The 21,863-nt window shown below is 58.4% G+C and overlaps 1 protein-coding gene across 4 annotated transcripts in view; it reads right to left on the reverse strand.

The window, feature by feature from the left end:
* Positions 1–21,863, reverse strand: part of RAF1 (Raf-1 proto-oncogene, serine/threonine kinase) — a 73,320-nt gene that overhangs the window by 10,181 nt on the left and 41,276 nt on the right. For all 4 annotated transcript variants that reach the window (XM_038772611.1, XM_038772610.1, XM_038772613.1 and 1 more), the window contains 4 exons: positions 11,649–11,733; positions 10,645–10,821; positions 9,493–9,539; positions 6,716–6,834 (listed from right to left, as the gene is read on the reverse strand). In XM_038772611.1, coding sequence (XP_038628539.1) covers positions 6,716–6,834; positions 9,493–9,539; positions 10,645–10,821; positions 11,649–11,733 — 428 coding nt within the window. The remainder of the gene's footprint in view (positions 1–6,715; positions 6,835–9,492; positions 9,540–10,644; positions 10,822–11,648; positions 11,734–21,863) is intronic.

Here is a 21,863-nt window from a genome sequence, read left to right on the forward strand (position 1 = left end):
TAATAAATGCCATTATTATTATTCTCTGTGCCTCAGTTACATAGTAAGCGCTTACTAAATGCCATTATTACTATTATTCTCTGTGCCTCAGTTACCTCATCTGTAAAATGGGGACTAATATTGTGAGCCCCACGTGGGACAACCTGATCACCTTGAATCCTCCCCAGCGCTTAGAACAGTGCTTTGCACACAGTAAGCGCTTAACAGATACCAAAATTATTATTATGTGTGGGCTGCATGAGCGAGATGAGTTGAGGATGATGTCGCGGTTTTGGGCTTGTGAGGCAGGGAGGCCAGCGGTGTTGTCTACAGTGATGGGAAAGTGCTGGGGAAAGGGCAGAGTATGGGTGGGATGAGGAAGAGTTCGGTTTGGGACAAGTTTACTTTGAGGTGTCGGCAGGAGAAGCAGCGTGGCTCAGTGGAAAGAGCCCGGGCTTGGGAGTCAGAGGTCATGGGTTCAAATCCCGGCTCTGCCAATTGTCAGCTGTGTGACTTTGGGCAAGTCACTTCACTTCTCTGGGCCTCAGTTACCTCATCTGGAAAATGGGGATTAAGACTGTGAGCACCGTGTGGGACAACCTGATCACCTTGTAACTTCCCCAGCGCTTAGAACGGTGCTTTGCACATAGTAAGCGCTTAAAAAAATGCCATTATTATTATTATTATTCGGGCAGAGATGGGGATTAAGATGGGGATTAAGACTGTGAGCCCCCTGTGGGACCACCTGATCACCTTGTAACTTCCCCAGCGCTTAGAACGGTGCTTGGCACATAGTAAGCGCTTAAAAAAATGCCATTATTATTATTAGGGCAGAGATGGGGATTAAGATGGGGATTAAGACTGTGACCCCCCCGTGGGACAACCTGATCACCTTGTAACTTCCCCAGCGCTTAGAACAGTGCTTTGCACATAGTAAGCGCTTAAAAAAATGCCACTATGATTATTATTATTATTATTATTCGGGCAGAGATGTCCTGAAGGCAGGAGGAAATGCGAGACCGCAGAGGACAGCGATCAGGGCTGGCGATGTAGACGGGGGAATCATTTGCGCAGAGATGGGAGTGGAAGCCATGGGAGCGAAGAAATCCTCCAAGGTAGAGTAAGAGGTCATGGTCAAGGTAGTAAGCGCTTAATAAATGCCATCATTATTATTATTATTATTATTATTATAAGGTAGATGGAGAAGAGCAGAACTGAGCCCCGTCCTCTTCCTCCTTCCCCTCCACCTCCCTGGGTCTTTTGCCCCGCGCGACCAAATGTTTCGACGGTTTCAATTCCTTAGAAAGCAAAATCGAGTACCCTAACCGTATACTCATGACTTGCTGCGAGCCAAAACGGCTCTGATGCTTCCCTCTGCCTGGTTCAGCTGATAAAGGGACGGCAGAGAAGCGGCGTGGCTCAGCGGAAAGAGCCCGGGCTTTGGAGGCAGAGGTCACGGGTTCCAATCCCGCTTCCGCCAACTGTCGGCCGTGTGACTTTGGGCAAGTGACTTCACTTCTCCGGGCCTCGGTTCCCTCATCTGGAAAATGGCGATTGAAACCGTGAGCCCCCCGGGGGGACAACCTGATCACCTTGTCACCTCCCCAGCGCTTAGAACAGTGCTTGGCACATAGTAAGCGCTTAATAAATGCCATCATCATTATTATTATTATTATTATTAATGGACTCGCCTTCAAAAAATCTCCCACAAAGGTGCAAGAGGGATGGATGTAGTAACCCAGAGTTCACAAACACATTTCGGCTTCCAGGCTGTCCATCCCCTCGCCCCCTCCTACCTCACCTCCCTTCTCTCCTTCTCCATCGCAGCCCGCACCCTCCGCTCCTCAGCCGCCGCTCACCTCCTCGCCGGGCCTCGTTCTCGCCCGTCCCGCCGTCGACCCCCGGCCCCCGTCCTCCCCCTGGCCCGGAATGCCCTCCCTCCGCACATTTCCGCCAAACTGGCTCTCTTCCTCCCTTCAATTGCCCTACTGAGAGCTCGCCTCCTCCAGGAAGCCTTCCCAGACTGAGCCCCCTTTTTCCTCTCCTCCTCCCATCACTCCCCCGCCCTACCTCCTTCCCCTCCCCACAGCACTTGTATAGTTTTGTACAGATTTATAACTCTATTTATTTTACTTGTACATATCTACTATTCTATTTATTTTGTTAATGATGCGCATCTAGCTATAATTCTATTTATTCTGACGACTTTGACACCTGTCTGCGTGTTTTGTTTCGTTGCCTGTCTCCCCCATCTAGACTGTGAGCCCGCTGTTGGGTGGGGACCGTCTCTAGGTGTTGCCGACTTGTACTTCCCAAGCCCTCGGTACGGTGCTCTGCACACAGTAAGCGCTCAATAAATACGACTGAATGAATGAATGAATTTCCCAAATGCCCATGCGAAACAAAGATATGCGATTGGCGCAGCGCTCTGCACACAGTAAGCACTCGTATCATTCATGGACTGACGGGTCGATCACACGAAATCCGTCAAAATCACAACCCTTCCGATCAAGCCGTCATTCCCGGTGCCCTGCTCCCACAGGCCGAGGCCCACGGACCCCACCGACTGATTTCCGACAACACGGACACCGTTAGAAACGAGCTTAGTCCAGTGCTCTGCACACAGTAAGCGCTCAATAAATACGATTGATTGATTGATTGAGCTCCGGAGAACAGGTACCAAATCCCCATTTCTACAGAGGAAGAAACTGAGGCCCGAAGCAGTTACAGTGACTTGCCGAAAATTCGCCCAGCAGGCGAATGGCAGACCTGGGATTAAGAGAGAAGCGGTGTGGCTCAATGGAAAGAGCCCGCGCTTTGGAGTCGGGGGTCATGAGTTCAAATCCCGGCTCCACCATCAGCTGTGTGACCGTGGGCAAGTCACTTAGCTTCTCTGTGCCTCAGTTACCTCAACTGTAAAATGGGGATTAAGGCTGTGAGCCCCACGTGGGACGACCTGATCACCTTGTAACCTCCCCAGCGCTTAGAACGGTGCTTTGCACAGAGTAAGCGCTTAACAAATGCCATCATTACTATTATTATATTATCTGACTCCAGGCCCGGGCTCTTTCCATTAGTTCATGCTGCTTCTACTGTTAATTCATGCTGCTGCTGCTACCACCACCACCACCACCAGCCTTGGTTTTTCTGACACGGTCTTCTCCCGTTTCTTCTCTGGCTCTCCTTCAACATCATCATCATCAATCGTATTTATTGAGCGCCTACTATGTGCAGAGCACTGTACTAAGCGCTTGGGAAGTACAAATTGGCAACATACAGAGACGGTCCCTACCCAACAGTGGGCTCACAGTCTAAAAGGGGGAGACAGAGAACAAAACCAAACATACTAACAAAATAAATAGAATAGATATGTACAAATAAAATAGAGTAAAAAAATGTACAAACATATATACAGGTGCTGTGGGGAAGGGAAGGAGGTAAGATGGGGGGGATGGAGAGGGGGACGAGGGGGAGAGGAAGGAAGGGGCTCAGTCTGGGAAGGCCTCCTGGAGGAGGCCTTCTGGCCGCTCTTGTCACCCTACTCCTCAAAAGCCTCCCAACGGTTGCCTGTCCCGCCCTGCGTCGAGCACGCGCTCCTGCCGGTCGGCTCTAGGCCCTCACTCAGGTCTCTCGAGCCCTTTACCTATCCTTGCTCCTCTCCCACCACCATCATCATCATCATCAGTCGTATTTATTGAGCGCTTACTGTGTGCAGAGCACTGGACTAAGCGCTTGGGAAGTACAAGCTGGCAACAACCACCACACGTCGGATCACACGTTCCTCTCAAGGCAACCGACTCACCCGCCGGTGCCTCGTTGTTCTCGTCTCTCCGGCCACGGACCTAATCCCCCCCGCCCGCCTACCACCACCATACAGGTGGCAGAATCCCCCCCATCTTCAAAGCCCCTCTGAAACCACATCTTCTCCATCCAGCTCTCACTTCTCCACCTCCCTGAGCTTCTCTCTCCCTCTCTAGACTCCCTTGCTTCCACCTCCCCGTGATTTAATTTTAGCGTCCATCCTCCCGACGGCCAGCCTGGAAGCTCCCTGAGGGCTCAACTTGACGACCAAGTTCCCTTTCCCCGCTGCTTCCCATCGCGTGGCCCAGCGGGAAGAGCCCAGGCCTGAGAGTCAGAGGACTCGGGTTCTAATCCCGGCTCCGCCACCTGCCTGCTGTGTGACCTCGGGCAAGTCCCTTCCTTTCTCTGGGCCTCAGTTCCCTCGTCTGCTGAATGGGGATTCGATACCCGTTCTCCCTCTTACTTGGACCGTGAGCCCCTTGTGGGACCCGGTTATCTCGCATCTACTCCAGCGCTCAGTACGGTGCTTGATGCGTCCTAAGTGCTTGACAGATACCACAATCGTTACTATTGACATTATTATTAGGGATCAGGTCGGCGCCGAGGAAGCGTTCAGACCCGGTACGGAACCGGACGGAGAGACGCGTGCCCCGGGAAACCGTCCAAGGGGCAGCCCGGGACCACCCACCCGCTGGGAGGAACCCCTATCGGCCCACGGCCAGCTCCAGCCACGTTCCATCCTTCTGCCTCAGTTGCGCGGGAACAGAAGCCAGCCATCGCTGGTGAAGCCAACCGGGACGCTTGGCCCAACTGCGCTGCTGAGACCTCGAGGATTAAGAGCCCGCCCCTTGACCCGAACAGGTCCACAATACAAAAAGCACGGGATCAGAAGCCGGCCTTTCACTCTTACTTATTTATTCGCATTAACGTTCGTCTCCCCTCCTATAGACTGTAAGCTCATCGTTGGCACGAAACTTGTCTAATTCCATCGTACTGTGCTCTCCCAAGCGCCTAGTGCACATAGCAGGCACTCGATAAATACGACTGATTGCCTCCACTGGTCCTGGAAAATTCCCCGGAGCGGGAGGAAGCCAGCTTCCCTCGGCGTCCTCTGCACTCGGATGTGGGCCCCGGGCCTGGAGCTGCCGGCTGTCCTGCGTGGGCCCCTATCCCAAGGCCCGAGGACCGTCCGCCGGGTCGCACCAGGCCTTGCTGACGGATGCGCCGGGGGCCCGGGAGTGCCCAACGGGGCTCCGTGGCCCCGGGTCACCCTCTCAGCTCAGCGGCAATTGCCGCATCCCGGCGAGCCCTCAAGGCAGCCGCCCGGCAACTGCTCCTCTGGGGTCCTCGGGCACGGGCTGAGCCTTGGAGGGTGCTTAGGAAAGCCCAAGAGCCCTGGAAGCCCTCGGGCACCCACCGCCTGTGACGAGCAGCGGGGCAGAACTGGCTCGGTGCTGCGGAGCGACAGCCAGCTGATAATAATAATGAATAATTCTCGTATTTGTTAGACGCTTACTATGTGCCAAGCACCGGTCCCTGGGAAGCCCTGTATCCAACCCCGAGCTCCAGGAGGCCGCCGAATTGGACCACCCGGGCGGTGTCAGCCACCGCGCAATGCCAGTCCCATTGTGGCTGCCACGTTCTTCGGCAGCTAGGGGTGGGAGGGGTCGTAGTAATAACAACAATGGTATTTGTTGAGCGCTTACTATGTGCCAAGCACTGTTCTAAGCCCTGGGGTAGATACAAGGTAATCAGGTTGTCCCACGTGGGGCTCCCAGTCTTCATCCCCATTTTACACACGAGGGAACTGGGGCACAGAGAAGCGAAGCAGCTTGCCCAAGGTCACACGGCAGACAAGTGGCGGGGCGGGGAGCTAAGCCACGCGGCTTCTCAACAGGAGGAACGTGACGAACGCGGTGGGACATGATGAAGCAACAGGGGCAGCCGACTTCCTTCACGGTTGAGAGCTCTGGACCAACGACAAGCAAAGCCACAACCAGCTCCGCGAGCCATTTCCGGGTCCCTTCTAAGTCCCGCGGCCAAGCTGGACCGACGAAGACAAGCTTCCGCGATGTTGTCCGGCCACCGCCATTGAGGCCGTGTCCACCGAGGAGCCTGACAACGATGACCATTAAACACCTACTACTGCGCTAAGCGCCGGGGTGGGTACCTGGCAATCAGGTGGGACACAGTCGGTCCCCGTCTCACCTAAGACGACACAGAAGCGAAGAGCTAGAGGGGCAGAGATCCTTTCCCCGTTTTTGAGGTGGGAATCCTGAGGCCCAGAGAGGGTCGGCGACTGGCCCACCGTAACCCAGCTTCGCTGGGCCAAACGAGCGCGGCACGGGTGCCAGCTGGCTCTCCAAACAGCTGCTGCCTAGACTGGGAGGACGAGGGAGGGCTCAGTAAGCCTTTAGTAACGCGCTATAACCGGGAGAGCCCGGCCCGCGGTCATCGGGCGGGGGTGCCCTCCGAGATCAGAAGATCGGGGGGCCAAGAGCCGGATGAGAAGAAAGAAAGAGCGGGGTCACAACCAGGGATGGGACTTGTCTGAAGCAGCAGGGAGCCTGCTTATTTCTGGTCTAGACATCTGTCCGCTCCGTGGCCCGGGGCTCTTTGTCTTTCATGGTTACCGACTGTCGCACCCAATCATCTCGAAGTCCGGTGGCCCGCCCCCCTCCACCTCCTCCCCTTCCCCCGGCCCTCCAGAATGGAGAGCGGACCAAACCCGACTGGGGCCCAGAAGACCGGCCCGGGGATGGCCGAGCCCTTGGCATCCGGCCTTTCGTCGGGAAGGGGGGCGGGAGACGAGAGAGATTCACGGAGATTCCAGAAAAAGTGGCGTCAAGCACACCGACTACGGGGCCAAGTGATTCACTGGCAGCGGCGGTTGGCAGTGACGGGAGGAGAGAGAAAGTTGAGCTCTTTGGCTTACCATCCAGAGGATCGACCCCGTAGGCTGCTCCACCTGCTGAGAGCCGCTCCACCGCGATTTCACCGTCGCCAGACCGAAGTCTCCTATCTTCACCGTCAAGCCTTCGTGGAGAAATATGTCTGGGCGGGCCTGTCAAGGAACTTCGTTGCCTGGGCAGGGGCCGGTTGGGGGAACGTTCACGGGGGCTAACAGAGAGAGCCCAGTCCCCCGACCCTTTCCTTTCTTCTGGCTCCCAGAAACCCTCTGGGGGGAAAGTGTGGATTCGGGACCCACGGCCAATTAGGATCCCGAGTGGGAGGGGACAGAAGAGGAGCCCGAGATGCGGAGTTGGGCTTTGCCAGTTGGAAAGGGCTGCTGGGCTACTTGATGCCGGGCTGCAAGGGCCCTGGGAGCGGGGCTGGTGAGAGACGACTAAGTGCGGCGGGGGACTTGTCATTAGGGCCCCGCGCGTTACAAATGGGCTAAACACAGAGCCGGGGCCGCATTTCTCCCCCGGACAATCCTCTCTGTTCACGAGAGGCTCGTCCTCCTCCTGCAGAGCTGGGAAGCTGGGAGCGCTGGGATGCCTCGAGCCCGCCCGCCCGCCGGATCTCCACGGACAGGGCGCAGCAGGAGCCGCTGCTCAGAGAAAGCCGGCCGGTCGGTTCCTGCTCGTGAGGCTTCGGAGCGGGTCGGAGTTCCTAGGCCCCGGGCCGTCCAGTTTGGGTCAGAGGAAGGGAAAGGGGATGGGAGCCGGTCCCTTCCCTCTGGACTCTTCCCAAGGGGAGGGGAAAGTGGTTTGCCAGGCCTCCACCTCCCCCCCAACCCACAGAGGGGCCGATGCTGTTCCATTGGGCCAGGAGCTGGCAGAGGGCATCCCTCGGGGAGCCTCCTCTTCTATGCGACCGCTTCGCCCAAGGAAGGAAGGACCCAGTCCACTGTATTTACGAGGTACGGTGGGCCACGGGGCACCCAACGGCCCTTCCGGCAGCCAGGGAGCCAGTGCCGCCCAGCGCCAAGGGCGGGGGGGAGAGAGAGCGGGCAGCCGATCTGGCCGGCGAGGCCCCCAGACGCCCGGCCTATACCCCCGAGGAAGGTGGACAGCCGAGCAGCTAGACCACGGGGCTGGCTGCGAGGCCGGAGGGCCGCTTCCAGTTCCAGCTCCGCCCCTGGTCTGCTGGGCCACCTCGGGCACGTCACCGAACCTCTCTGGGGCTTCAGGGAGATGGGGAGCAGCCCCTTCCTGTCGGGACTGTGAGCGCACCATCTGCCGAGAGGTCCCAAGCCTCCCCAAAGCCAGGCACCAGGCACGCGGATGCGGCTCACCTCGACGTGGCAGAGCGGTGGCCGATCCCATTAGCTCACCCGCTTCCCAGTGCTTCGCACAGCACTGCCGTGGCTGGACTCGGAAAGCCCTTTCCAAGAACCGTGGCACTTCTCGTTTGGACCAGAGGGTCTCCTGGCTCTCCGGCCAAGACTCCCGGGAAGCAGCGTGGCCTAGTGGATAAAGAATGGCCCCGGGAGCCGGCAGGCCACTTGCCTGCTGTATTACCTTGGGCTGAGCCTCAGTTTCTTCACCTGCAAAATGGGGCGGGTGTTGGGGGGGGGAGGTCTGTTCTCCCTCCTACTTAGACTGTGGGACAGGGACTGTATCCAACCTGATACATTCGTATCTACTCCGGCACTCAGAACTGTGCTTGACACATAATAAGCACTTTATTAATGCCGTTAAAAAAAAAAAAAGAAGGGAAAAAAGCTGAAGAAAGTGGCAAAGGGAGGCTGAGGGAGTGACGGCTCTCAAGGATGTCTCAAGAGAAGCAGCGGGGCGCAGTGGAAAGAGCCCGGTCACGGGTTCAAATCCCGGCTGCGCCCATTGTCAGCTGTGTGACTCTGGGCAAGTCACAGCTTCTCTGGGCCTCAGTGATCTCATCTGGAAAATGGGGATTAAGACTGATCCCCTTGTAACCTCCCCAGAGCTTAGAACAGTGCTTTGCACAGAGTAAGCGCTTAATAAAATGCCATCATTATTATTATTACGTGCTCCCCCGTCCAACTCTAACCCCAGCGCCACTGACGAGACCAAAAGGAGCCACGGGTGCAGTGGGAACCACTTGGCCCAGGCCGGAGGCAGAGCTTTCTCACCTCCTGGACTGCTCACAGCCAGCCAGATGGGGGTCGAGGGCGCTTGGAAGCCTGGCCAAAGGCAGGCCATACGCCGCGGCTCCGTATTAGACCTGTTTCTTTTCACTCCGAGCAAACCGTGCCCCTGCTGGGATCCTCGGCCTCGGCCCTAGGCCGCCGCGGATCTATTTTGGGGACCTGATGGCCCGAGAGGGCAGGCTAGCCAACAGATTCCCAGGTGTCCCAAGCCCCGACCCCTGTCAAGTCACGAGGGGAACGGCGACTCGGCAGAGGGGCAGGCTTCCGGCCTGGCGAGAGGAAAAGCTTAAAACGCCGGGCAGAACTGCCGTTGGTCAGGGGAAGGGACAGACCTTTGACGTTGCCTCATTTGGGGGAAGGACCGGGTGGGGAGGGGAACTGTTGTTGAGGGGAACGAGGATAGCGAAGACTCCCAGGAGAGTCCAGGCAGGGGGGCCCAGGCCAAAGAAAACCCATAGCTGGAGAACTCCAAAGGACTCTGTACACGGACCCCAGTTAGGAAGACCCGAGGAGGCACCTCGCTGGCCCCCCGCCAGACCAGCCAAAGAGCTGGCCCTCGGGGCTGTCTTCCAAACCCGACCCCGGCCTCAAGGCTTTCTCTCCACTGGCCACCTTCAGACCCGAGACTCAAAGGATACTATTGGATTTCATGTCTCGGTGGATGATGTTCTTGGCGTGTAAGTAGCTGGGAAGAGAGAGATCGATTAGTAGATGGTGGGAAATGATTCGGGAAAGTAGAGGAAGCCGCCACGCTCTCAGGACAATCCTTCTGCAAAGGACTGTGATGCCAGTGGGGCCTTTGGCAGTCCCAGGGTGTGTCCACTAGTGCGTGTCTCTTTGCTTTCTCCTCCTCTCTTGGTCTCCCCCTCCCTTCTTCCTCTCTTTTTCTCTCCCCACTTCTTCCTCTGTCCCCTCCCTTCTTCCTCTGTCCTCCTCTCCCTCTCCTTCCTTCTTCCTCTCTCCTCCCTTCTCCTTCTTCCTCTCTCCTCCCTTCTCCTCCTTCCTCTCCTCCCTTCTTCTTCTTCCTCTCCTCCCTTCTCCTTCTTCCTCTCTCCTCCCTTCTCCTTCCTCTCCTCCCTTCTCCTTCTCCCTCTCTCCTCCCTTCTCCTTCTTCCTCTCTCCTCCCTTCTCCTTCTTCCTCTCCTCCCTTCTTCTTCCTCTCTCCTCCCTTCTCCTTCTTCCTCTCTCCTCCCTTCTCCTTCTTCCTCTCCTCCCTTCTCCTTCTCCCTCTCTCCTCCCTTCTCCTTCTCCCTCTCTCCTCCCTTCTCCTTCTTCCTCTCTCCTCCCTTCTCCTTCTTCCTCTCTCCTCCCTTCTCCTCCTTCCTCTCTCCTCCCTTCTCCTCCTTCCTCTCTCCTCCCTCCTCCCTTCTCCTTCTTCCTCTCTCCTCCCTTCTCCTTCTTCCCCTCCTCCCTTCCTCCTCTCATTTCTTCTTCCTCTCTCCTCCCTTCTCCTTCTTCCCCTCCTCCCTTCCTCCTCTCATTTCTTCTTCCTCTCTCCTCCCTTCTTCCTTTCTCTCCTCCCTTCTTCCTCACTCCTCCTTCCTCGCTCTCCTCCCTTTTTCTTCCTCCCCCTCTCCTCCCTTCTCCTTCTTCTCTCCTCCCTTCTCCTTCTTACTCTCTCTCTCCTCCATTCTTCCCTCTCCTCCTCTCCAGGACTTGGGGCCATTCGGGCAGTTGGCCACATGATTCCCAACCCTGCGGCGTTTTCGCAGCTTGCTCCCCGAATGCACCACTGCAAGCCAGGCCCCAGGATCCCCCCTCCTGTAGGGAGCAAGTGGGAGCCGACTTACTCCATTCCTTGTGCCGTCTGTCTTGCAATGTCGATAAGCTGGAACATCTGAAACTTGGTCTCCTGAACATGCAGGTGTTTATAGAGACTGCTCCCCTCACACCACTGGGTCACAATGGCCAGGTTATCTTTCGTCATGTAGCCCATAAACAGCAAAATGTTAACATGCCGGGTTTTCCTGGAGAAAAATGAATGGGAAACGTGTCACGGGCTCAAGGGACACAGGGTCAAGAAGGAGGGAGAGAGAATCGTCTCAGCCAACCCACTGGGAACTGAAGGCCCGCAGGCCCCGTAAACAAAATCTCCCACCGACCCGGCTGTCTCTCAATCGGATGGGAGATCCGAGGGTGGGTTTGTCCTAGATGACAAAACAGAAGATGCCCCGCAGGCAGGTTAGTCCAGGTCGAGACCACGCACAAACTGCCCACTTTGCCCTATTTCACATCCTCAGGCAAGTCCCCGGACCGCCCCAAAGCAGTTGCTACTCTCCCATCACAGCCTGGCCCGGATCAATGACCTCGCTCACCTCCACTCTGAGCTAAACTGCGGAGCCAAACCGGCAGACGCTTCCTCCCACGGATTGGGAGAAGAGGGAAGGACGGGGGATGTTGGGGCCGCGAGGTGGGACGGGCCCGGATCTTTCCCAACCACAATCGAGATTGAGGATTAGCATGGCTAGTCCCCAAGAAAACCCCGGGGTCCTTTTCTCTCTACGCGGGGACAGCGGGATTAAAAAAAAAAAAAAACTCCACTCTTCCCTTGGACTTTCGGAAAAAATTCGGACAATTTCAGGGCGGGAGAGATCAACAGAAGGAGCCTCTTGGCCCCAAATCTCTCTGGTGGTGGGAGAATGACCATCCGCTGACAAGCCTGGGTTTCGGGCCCAGAGTCACGGCCTTTCCAGCACCGAGCGGGGCCCGGTGCTCCGTGCCCCTGGGCCCCGCACCGCCTCAACCCACCCCAAGTGAGCTCCGCGGGACCTAACAGAAACATCTTCCCACTGACCTGAGCACAGCCACCTCGTTCCTGAAGGCCTGCAACTGCTCGGGCGTAGGATCTATAACTTTTAAGATCTTCACGGCCACATCTCCTGTAAAGGAGGGGAACAGGCAAGAGTGACTTTGGGGGGGGGGGGGGGGGGGGAGGGAGAGACAGCGCAGGGATGGAATGGGGTCTTCAGGACAGATACCGAACGGGAAACTCGTCACCACATACATTTGGAATGAAAAAATGGAAGGCTTAGTAAACCCAGAGATGACCAAATGACTTCCTCGCCTGAGACCAGAGGAAGCAATCCACCGAGTGAGAACAAACTTGTTCTGAAGGCTACATTCTGGCCGAGAAGGCTCACTTTGCTTTCTTAGCCAACGGCTCAGGCTGCAGAGACCCAGCGGCTGCTTCCCATTGCCGCCATCCATCCATCCATCCATCCATTAGTATTTCCCGAGCGCGCAGTACCAAACCGGGGGCTTGCGAGGGAGGGCAACCCAAGAAACAGCCCCTGCCCTCCGGGAGCTTACAAACTAGCGGGTAACCGAAATCTACCATCTGGACTTGCCGGTACCTGTCACCCCCAGGCCTCACCTTGCACGTTTCTGCATTTCACCGCCACATCCCACCACCGAAAGGAGGCTGCACGGCCAGACGAGGACGGTGGGTGCGAGAAAGCTGCCTCGATAGAGAACTACTGCTAGACACCCCCTTCTCTCTCCCCACCGGCCAGATCTCTGGTGATCACTTTAGGGTCGGGGTCCTCAAGGACGTCGTGCGAGCGACGCCCGCAGCTGTGCCCTCCGGCACGTCCTGGGGGAGGGCAGGGAAGGCGGTGCCCTCGGGGGTCCTTTCCCCCGGGGGGCTTACGTGCCTGACAAAGTCCCGCCACGGACCTGGCGCCCCACGCACCTACCCAACTGGCTCTTCCCACGAAGCGCATTCTACCCGGGGGTCCGTCGGGGGGAAGGACGGTCCCTAATCCCGTAACCGGGTCCCAGCCCTACCCACCGTGGAAGGACAGAGGCTTATTGCAATAATAATAATAATGGCATTTATTATTGGTGGAGGCTGCTAACCGTGTGGCCCAAAAAGCAGCTCTTCGGGCTCTGAGAGGCCTTACCGATCCATTAGATCTCTTGCTACAGGGAAGCGAGGGATATCTGCCGTCCCCCTTCCCCGGATAACCTAGTTCTTGTCAAGCTCCAGGGCAGCAGGAGGGCTGACCAGAGAGAGACGGCCCTGGGGTGGCCGGCCCCTCTCCCCACCAGTCTTCCGCCACAGTCAGAGCCCTACAGAAGAGTTCACGACGATAAAGAGAAAGAGGAACCGTGCTCAAGGCAGTGGTGGTCGGCGGGGGGGATCATCCGGCACGTCTACCCACCTCTGGAGAACTCAGGTTACAGGAAGTAATCTTTGCTTCTCCAATGGAGGGTGGGGGACCTGCCAGACGATCTCTCTCCGGTCGACTCCGGACCGGGCCACGGGGCCGGGAGATCCGAAGGCCTTTCTCCTAGAGGCCCGACTTGCAAAGGTTAGGGGAGCAGACCAGCTTAGGGGGTGCTGCCGGCCCTCCCTCGGTAACGGGGGCCGAGACCGATGCCGAGAGGAGGAGTCCAGCCTCGCAGGCAGCGGGCCGTTTTGCTCATGGCCTCTTTGATACGATCTTCTCGTGGGAAATCTCGGGCCCAAAGATGGCGGGGAGAGCTGGAATGTCAAGGGCAGCCCCCCTGGGGGCTTGGGATTCGGATAGGATTTGGCAAGGGTGAGCTCTTCGTTGTTGGGAGAGCTGGGGGCTATTTTGGGGGAGATCCTGAGTTTACCGGGCCCAGGATTACTTTCTCCCTAAAGATCCTGGTCCCGGGAGGGGTGGATAGGATGGGGGCCGGGAGGGGGGTAAAATCAATCCCTCAGCTTCCAGGAACAGGACATTCTGAGAAAGGTACAGAACGTCACAGCTGCGGAGGGACTCCAAGGGACTTGGTCAGCTGGGTGGGGGAGAGCAGCGATAAAGTCCCAAAGAGTACGGGGATCCTGGGAGGAAAGGCTAAGCAGGAACGGGTCCTTGGTGGAAATAACTGTGGCATTTGTTAAGTGCTTACTATGTGTCAAGCGCTGGGAGAAGACGCAAGATAATCGGGTCCCACATGGGGTTCACAGTCTCAGGAGGCGAGAGAACAGGTACCGCATTCCCATTTTACAGATGAGGTAACTGAGGCCCAGAGAGGCTGTGCCTTGCTCAAGGTCACACCCAGCAGAGAACCCAGGTCCTCTGACTCCCAAGCCCAGGCTCTATCCACTAGGCCCTGTCGTTTCTCTTGGGTGGATGGACCCGGGGGACGGTCTCCTTCCAGGAGGGTTGTTGAGATGGCGCAGGGGGCCGGGAAAGCTCATTCGGGGAGGCGGGATTTCGGGAGGGCTCGGAACCCGGGGAGAGCTGGGGTCGCTCTGATTTGAGGCGGAAGGCGCGTGGCATTTCCCTGACTGCCAACATCAACCGCTCGGTCCCTTGGGCTCTCTCTGCCGCTGCAGGCCCACGTAATCCCCGCCTGTCCTAAAATCGCTCTCCCTGAACTCTACGGGACCCTTCGTTGGACTCTCTAGTCATCACCCCCTCCTCCCATTCCTCTCCAAACTCCCTAGGCGAGGTGTCCGTGCCCGCTGCCTCCACTTCCTCCCCTCCAATTCTCTCCTACTGCCCCACTTCACTCTACGGAAACCGTGCCGGCCCAGTGGCCCCTATGCTACCCTAGTCTTCGCCTTGGTCCCCTTCTCCTATCTCAGCTTGGCTTCCCTGACCCTGTCCTCTCCCGCTTCTCCTCAATCAATCACATTTACGCGGGGCACTGGACTGAGCGCTTGGAGAGTACAATATAACCGAGTTGGGAGAAACGTTCCCGGGCCACAAGGAGCTTAATCTGGTTTACAGTCTCCTCCTAGCTCTCCGCCCACTCCTCCTCTGCCTCCCACCCTCCTAACCGTAGTTGTCCCTCCGACGCTCCATTCTGGGACCCCTTCTATTCTCCATCTACACCCCACTCCCACCGCTTCAACTACCACCTCTACAAAGATGATTCCAAATAAGCGCTTAGCACGGCGCTCTGCACAGAGTAAGCACAAAATAAATACCACTGATTGACCGATCTACATCCCCAGCCCCTCCCTCTCGCCTCCACCGCAGTCCCGCATTTCTTCCTGCCTTTGGGACACCTTTACTTCAATGTCCGGCTGGAATCTCAAACCCTCTCCACCCTCAGACTTTCCCATCACTGTAGACAACACCACTATCCCCTCTGTCGCACAAGCCCGTAAACTTGGCAACCTGCACGTTCAGTCTGTCACCAAAATCCGATCGGTTCTACCTTCACAACCTGGCTAAAATCCGCCCTTTCCTCTCCATCCAAACTGCTGCCATGCCGATCCAAGCGCACTTATCCTAGCCCGCCTTGATTACCTCCCGCCTCTCCCCGCTCCAGTCTACCCTTCACTCGGCCGACGGGATGTTTTTTCCATAGAAATGTTCGGTCCACATCTCCCCACTCCTCCCAAGCCTCCAAAGGCTGCCAGTGCACCACCACATCAAACTCCTTACCGGCAGCTTCACGGGAAGCGGCGAGGACTACCGGGAAGAGCCCGGGCCTGGGTTCTAATCCCAAACTCTGCCACTTGTCAGAGAGCTGTGTGGTCTTGGACGAGTCATTTGGCTTCTCTATGCCTCAATTTCCTCAACTCTAAATTGGGGACTCAATTCTACTCCCTCCTATTTATAGACCAGGAGCCCCAAGTGGGACAGGGACCGCGTGCAACTTGATTATCTTCTACCTACCTCTATGCTTTAGTACATTGCTTGACATACGGTAAGTGCTTAACAAGTACCTAATTGAAGGCACTTAATCAGTACTCCCCCTCCTATATGACCTCACTGATCTACAACAACCCAGCCCACATTCTTTGCTCCTCTGGCGCCAACCTTCTTCCCGCGCTACGATCTCTTCCGCGTCGCTGCCGACCCCTCACCGACGCGTCCCCCGGCTCCCCGCCCCGGAATTCCCTCCCCTTCGTATCCAACGGGACAGCTTCGAAATCGTATCTCCTCCAAGAGGCCTTCCCTGAGTCGTTTCCCCACCTTTATTTGCCCCATGTCACTTAGGCACTTGGGTCTGTACTCAAAACACTTTTTCTTAACGGTATTTATGAAGCGTTTACTGGGCGGCGAGTACGGTTCTAAGTGCTAGGGTAGCTGCAAGTTAATCGGGTAGGACACGGTCCCTGTCCCACAGGGGCCTCGCAGCCTGAGTAGGAAGGAGAACAGGTATCGAATCCCCATTTTAGAGTTGAGGAAACAGAGGCCCAGAGAAGCCAAGCGACTTGCCCAAGGCTGCACAGCAGAGAAGCGGCCAAGTCAGAATGAGAAAACTAGGTCCTCCGACTTCTGGACCCGCGGTCTTCCCACTAGGCCACACTGCTTCCCATTTGGATATTTGCCCCACGGTCCTTATGTCCACAACTTCACATTCTGCTGCTTCCCCTCTTGTAGCTGATTTCCGTGTCTGCTCCCCTCCTAGTCTGTAAGCTCCTTGTGGGCAGGGATCGTGTCGACCAACTCCACTGTACTGTTCTCTCCCTCGGTGCTTAGCGCAGTGTTCTACACACAGGAAGCGCTCAATAAATACCACTGATCACTTGAGATTGATCAACTGATGGACTGAACAGCAAGGGGACAGAGGCTGTAGACTTTCCCAAGCGCGTAGTACAGTGCTCTGAACACAGTGAGTGCTCGGTAACTACCACTGATCAACTGATTCACTGGAGGAGGGCGAGAGACCGTTGGAAGTTGGGCTGCGGAGGCCCGAAGGCAGCGGGATGGGTGAGCCCCAGCGCCGATCGTAAAGGTCTTTGTGCAGTGTGGAGGGACTCGGGAGCCAGTGGAGGCCCTGGAGAGGAGGGACTCGGGCCGAGCGACGCTTCGGGGAGATGATCCGTGCGGCGGCGGCGGCGGCGTGGAGTCTAGAGTGGAGCGGAGAGAGACCGGGGGGACCGGGAGAGCAGTGAAGAGGCTGATGTGACCGTCTGGTCCGAGGCCGGACCAGAGCGTGTACTGGGAAGGCGGCGGTCTGGGCGGAGCAGGGCTGCGGGAAGAACCGGCGGGATCTGGCAGGAGACCCAACGTGAGGATCGAGCAATGGCGAAGAGTCGAAAATGGCACCGAGGCCACAGCCTTCTGGGACGAGGGGGGTGGGTGGGAAGGGGGGGGATGGCACGATCCCAGTAGCCTGGCCAGGCACCCGGCGCCCTCCATCAAACTACGGCTACCCATTCTGGAGCCGGGATGGGGACCACCCGTGGTGAGCTCAGCCGGGCCGCGGCTACTAGCACCATCCTACCCCATCACCGTTTTCCGGCTTGCTCGGGGCCTTGGAGTTGGTGCGGGGGGCGATGCCCGAACCAACCCCTCCGATCCGGGCCAGGTGCCCGCCGCGGCTTGGGTTCTCCGGAGCAGCCATCAGGGTCAACGACTTGGGCTCCCCAACGCCCAAGTGGCCCTGGGGCGAGTGAGGGGCGAGGGACGCATCTGTCGGGCCCCAAGAGCATTTAATGCCATCGGTCCACCAGCCATTTCTTCCCCCAGCAACCAAGGGGTGGAAGGCCGAGTCCTGTCGTCCGCAGCCCACGTCCACCCCGAGCAGAGGGACCCGGGGCCGGTGGCCCTCGTCGGCGGACGTGGGCCGTCTGTCCACAGCCGGCCGGACTCAATCCCAGCTTCTGGGGACACGTCCGCTTCGCTCTTGCCTCTAGCGCTTTGATATGGATGCTGTCACCCCGCTGGGGGGGAGAGGGGCAGGGAAAGGGGAGGGAAATGGCAGGGAGAGAAGGAGGGGAGTGGGAAGAGAGAGGGGGCGAGGTTGATCTGCTTCCCGTAGATGCCCGTCACCGCTGCCTCAATCCAAGAGCTAAGCTCTTGCGAGGCGAGAGAAGGCGGGTGGCTAGAGTGGCCGGACGCCCACGGTCCCTCGGCCTTGGGTCCGGCTGGCCCAGTTCGTGTTTCCCAAGAGGATCGCCGTCTTGGCCAGAGACTCGCCCGAGTTCAGTCAGCCCAGAAGCCCCCACGAGGCCGGCGGGTCGTTCAGCCAGGGAGGAAGACGGCACCCCAGCCTTCCGAGCCAAGCCCAGGGGAGGAGGGCAGGAGAGGGAAGGGGAGGGGAGCCGCCAAGGAGGTGGCAACGTTCGTCCGCGGTCCAGAGAGGGGCACCTGCTCCCCGTTCTAAGGCCGACAGGTCGCCCACATGCTCTTCGCAAGGAAATCCCAGGCTGCCGGGAACTTTGCAGGGTGGAGGCGAGCCCCAGCAGACACGGTGAGGAAATGGCCCGAGAGAAAATGGTGTTCAGGAGCCGGGGGGACACCGGCCCAACGGCAAACCATCCCAGGCCCCGTGACCTTCCTGCCTTTCTCCCCACCCCTCCCCAGGGCCCTCCAGCCAGCAGGCGGGAATCCTGCCAGCCTCTTCCCCGATCGACGTCGTGCCCACCCCATCCTACGGGGGAGGCAGCTCTGCCTTGGCCCCAGAGGCGGAGGCCCCGAGCCGGTTCGGGCCGGACCGCGTTCTGACTGGATTCCCGCGTGCCTCGAAGGGCCCGCTGGCGGGACCGGCCGGGTCGGCGAGGTGGCCGGCGGCTCCGGAGGCAGCACGGCAAGCGGGAAGCGTGCTCTGTCCAAGCTCCCGTGCCCAAGCGCTTGCGGTTGGAGGAGTCACGGGGACCAGGCCCCTCCACTGCTGGACCGAGGGCCCGGGCTCCTGACGGACCAGGTGACGGGGACTCAGCGGGGACTCGTGCTGCTTCCCGGAGGGCTCCCACGGTTCTTCCTCCGGGCCTTCGGCCAGTGGCTCAACCGCGCCTGCCCGCTCCATCTTCAGGGTCACGTCCCGGAACTCAGTTGGTCCAACATGGGAAGCTTCTCCTCCACTCGCTCGGTCTCCTCCTGGAAAGGCTTCCCTCATAAAGGAAGGCGTGAGGAGCCCCAAAGTACTCTTCCAGGGGGACCTTGCGTTCAGGAAGCGTGGAAACTGGGCAAAGCACTGTACTGAGCTTGGGGGGAGTCTGGGGACACTGGCCCACGGGGAGCTCACAGTCCAACCAGAGGGAGTCGGTGGGGCGGGAGAAGAGAACGGAAGAAAGAGACAGACAGAGCACATGAGATATACGCACGGGGTGGGGGAGAGAAAGACAGAGAGAAAGACAGAGAGAGAGCACACACATGCACCAAGCTAAAATAGCTCAAGTAAAACCGAAAAGAGCGCCATGGCAACGCCAATAACGCACTACTGCTCGGAGGAGATGGTCTACAGCCTCCTCAGCCCCTCACGGTTCCCGAAGAAACCAAGTTGCCACATCCACCCCAACATTTTAAGGGTGGAGGAAGTAGGTTTTCTGCCCACCCGGCATTCCCGAAGGGACCTGCCTTGGCTCCCAAGTCAGGAGAGAGGGTGGGAGCAGCCATGTCCAACCCCCCCCCAAACCCCTGTCCCACCCGGGGCCCAGACGGAGAGGTAAGTTCTGGGCTGCAGGACACAGCTGAGCCAGAGCTTTGCCCTGGGAGGCCATCACTGGTACAGCCTCCGCCCGCCCGCTCCTGAGAGCCCACAGCGGCTCGCTCTCGCAGAAAGCACTGCCATCCTTTTCTGGCAGGGCGGCCCCATCTAGGATGGCAAGCCGACCCACGGAGGGGCGGGGTGGCCGCGTCCCCGACGGACCCCCGGGCATCCCACCAGCCCCCGGGCAGGCGGGGAGAGAGGGAGGGAGCGGTCAGCCGCTGGAGGAGCACGCTGGCCAAGACCCGGCTGGTTCCTTAGGGGCGGCACCCGGCCAGGGGGTAGCCAAACCTGAACGGGTCTCCGACTTGGCTTAGAAAGGGCAGGCTACCTCAAAGCCAACAGCAGCACTGCTGTGCCCCTGGAAAAAGAGGGGAACAAAGAAAAAAAAAACCCAAAACCCAATTAGGGACATTTCCCCTTTGTGGAGAGGCACAAGCAACCAAAAAGGTACTCCCAGGGGAGGGGAGGAGGGCGCACGGGCTAGCCAGCCCCAAATGAGTATTAGTAGCCCATCAGCCTGGGAGCCAAGACGGTTGCCTGCGACTGCAGCAAGAAACCGGGGTGCTCTGTCTTAGCCTGGGTCCCTTCGAAAGCACGACCGATCCGGGCTGCTTTCCTCAGTGAGCCCGAGGGGAGGGGAAAGGAGGAAGGGGTGGGAGCACGGGGAGCAGGGCCCGAGGAAGGTTTTGGCGAGGCGGCCTGCCCCCGCCCAGCTGTTTCCTCTCCAGGAGAGTCGGGGCGGGGGTCGAGGATAGGGGCGGGGGGTTGCGGTGAGGAGGGAATTCTGGTGATGAGGGACTGGGAACCGTTCCCTACTCCCTCAGCGCTCCCACGGCCGGAGGTCCCACCCAGCCAGCAGACCCTGGGGGGCCAGGTGGGGGCCTGGGGCCACCCAGCTGGGCTTGGGGGCAAGGGGGCCGCCGAGCCAGGGCCCCGGCAGCAAATCCAGAGTCCGAGGCGGGCTCTTGGGTGGAGAGGGTACGGGGCTGGCAGACTCGGAGGGAACTCCCCATGGCCGATGGGCTTCGGGGTGGGCCTCCCGCAGCCCCATCTCCCCTCCCCAACCCTCTCCTCGGGGAGACGGGGGGGATACAGTTGTGGAGGGGAGGAATGCGGGAGTGAGCCCGGCGGGCTTTTAGGGCCTGGGAACCCTATGAGTTCGGGACGGGGAAGGGGAGGGAGGGGGTGGAGGGGTGGGGGGGGGGGAGGGCTAGACACCCTCCACCGGCGTCAGCTTACCTGAGGTGAGTCTCTGAGGTCATCACGGCCAGGCGCCAGGAGGGAAACTGGAGGGGAGAGGGGCCCCGCCTCCCTAGGCCCATGGGAGGAGGAGCAGAGCCTGACTCTTGGATCAGGCTGCCCGCTATCCAGGGAGGCAGCCCCTCAAGCATTACGAGGACGAATCCGGAGGGTATCCAGGAGCGGCTACCAGAGTGATCATCTGGCATGTCCCTTACCCACCTTTGGAGAAATCAACATTTTAACTCCTCAGAATGTGATCGCCCCAGAATTTTCACTTCAGATAAAACACTAATAATCATCATCAGAACTTTTTAAATGGTCGTGCGATCAGGACTGAAAATCCCCCCTGGGAGCGCTAAAACAAATCAAAACGGAAGTCCGGGCCAGAACCGCCAAGCTGCCAACTCACAGCACCACGAAATGACCCCAATAACTGAAGAAGCAGAACAGAAGCGATTCCCACAGTTCCCTGCAGTCTTAATCCGGGAATCGGGAACCGCAGGGCAGGACCGGTTACCGGTCGGGCTACCTGCCGCCCGGGGAAGTCCAAAAACGTCACGCTGTTTAGGGGGAGGTCAGAGGATGGGCTGGGGGGGCGGTGGGGAAACTGGAGAGCTTGTTTTTACGAGGTCTGGATGAACTGCTTTACAGGGTGGCTTCGCTACCCAAAGGAAACCATCCTTAAACAGCCAGAAGGTTCATTTCCAATTAGACTGCTGAGACCCGCTTAAATCGCTACTGACAACTAACTACGCAGATTCAAGAATTGCCTTTCCCAGGTGTACCCACCTTTTCTGATATTTTGGATGTCTCTCCCAACTTCTCTCCATATAGCTCTACGTACGTTGAGGTGCAGACACACTGTACTTGCTTACCATATGCCAGAAGAAGAACGAGGAGGAGGAGGAAGAGGAGGACAAGAGGGAGAAGAAGGAGAACTACTTCACCTCTCTGGGCCTTGGTTTCCCTCATCTGTAAAATGGGGAGTCGATCCCTGCTCTCCATCCCCCTCCAGACTGTGAGCCCCGGGCGGGATCGGGACCGTGTCCGCCCCGATGAGCCGAGTTCGGGGCTTGGCACCCGGAATGCGCCTCCCTAACACCACAATTATTATCGCTCTAGCTCTAGATATTTAGATATAGCTGCCTGGAACATCCCGGGCGAGTGGAAGGCGGCCCTCGGGGAAGGCCAAGCCTCAGTCGGCAACTTTTCGATTCTGACGACTCCTCCCCGGACCAGCACACAGAGAGTGTGCGCGCTTAGCGTGCGCTTCTTTCTCAACAAGGCTGAGCCGAGGTTGTTGGCTGAGGCAGCCGTGGCAGCGGCCTACAGCGAGCACCCCAGGGCGGGTTTCTCTTCCCGCGGGAACTGAGCGGAACCAGGAGCCCGGCGCCCT

This window comes from Tachyglossus aculeatus, chromosome X1 (assembly GCF_015852505.1).
Source record: "Tachyglossus aculeatus isolate mTacAcu1 chromosome X1, mTacAcu1.pri, whole genome shotgun sequence".
NCBI lineage: Eukaryota > Metazoa > Chordata > Mammalia > Monotremata > Tachyglossidae > Tachyglossus > Tachyglossus aculeatus.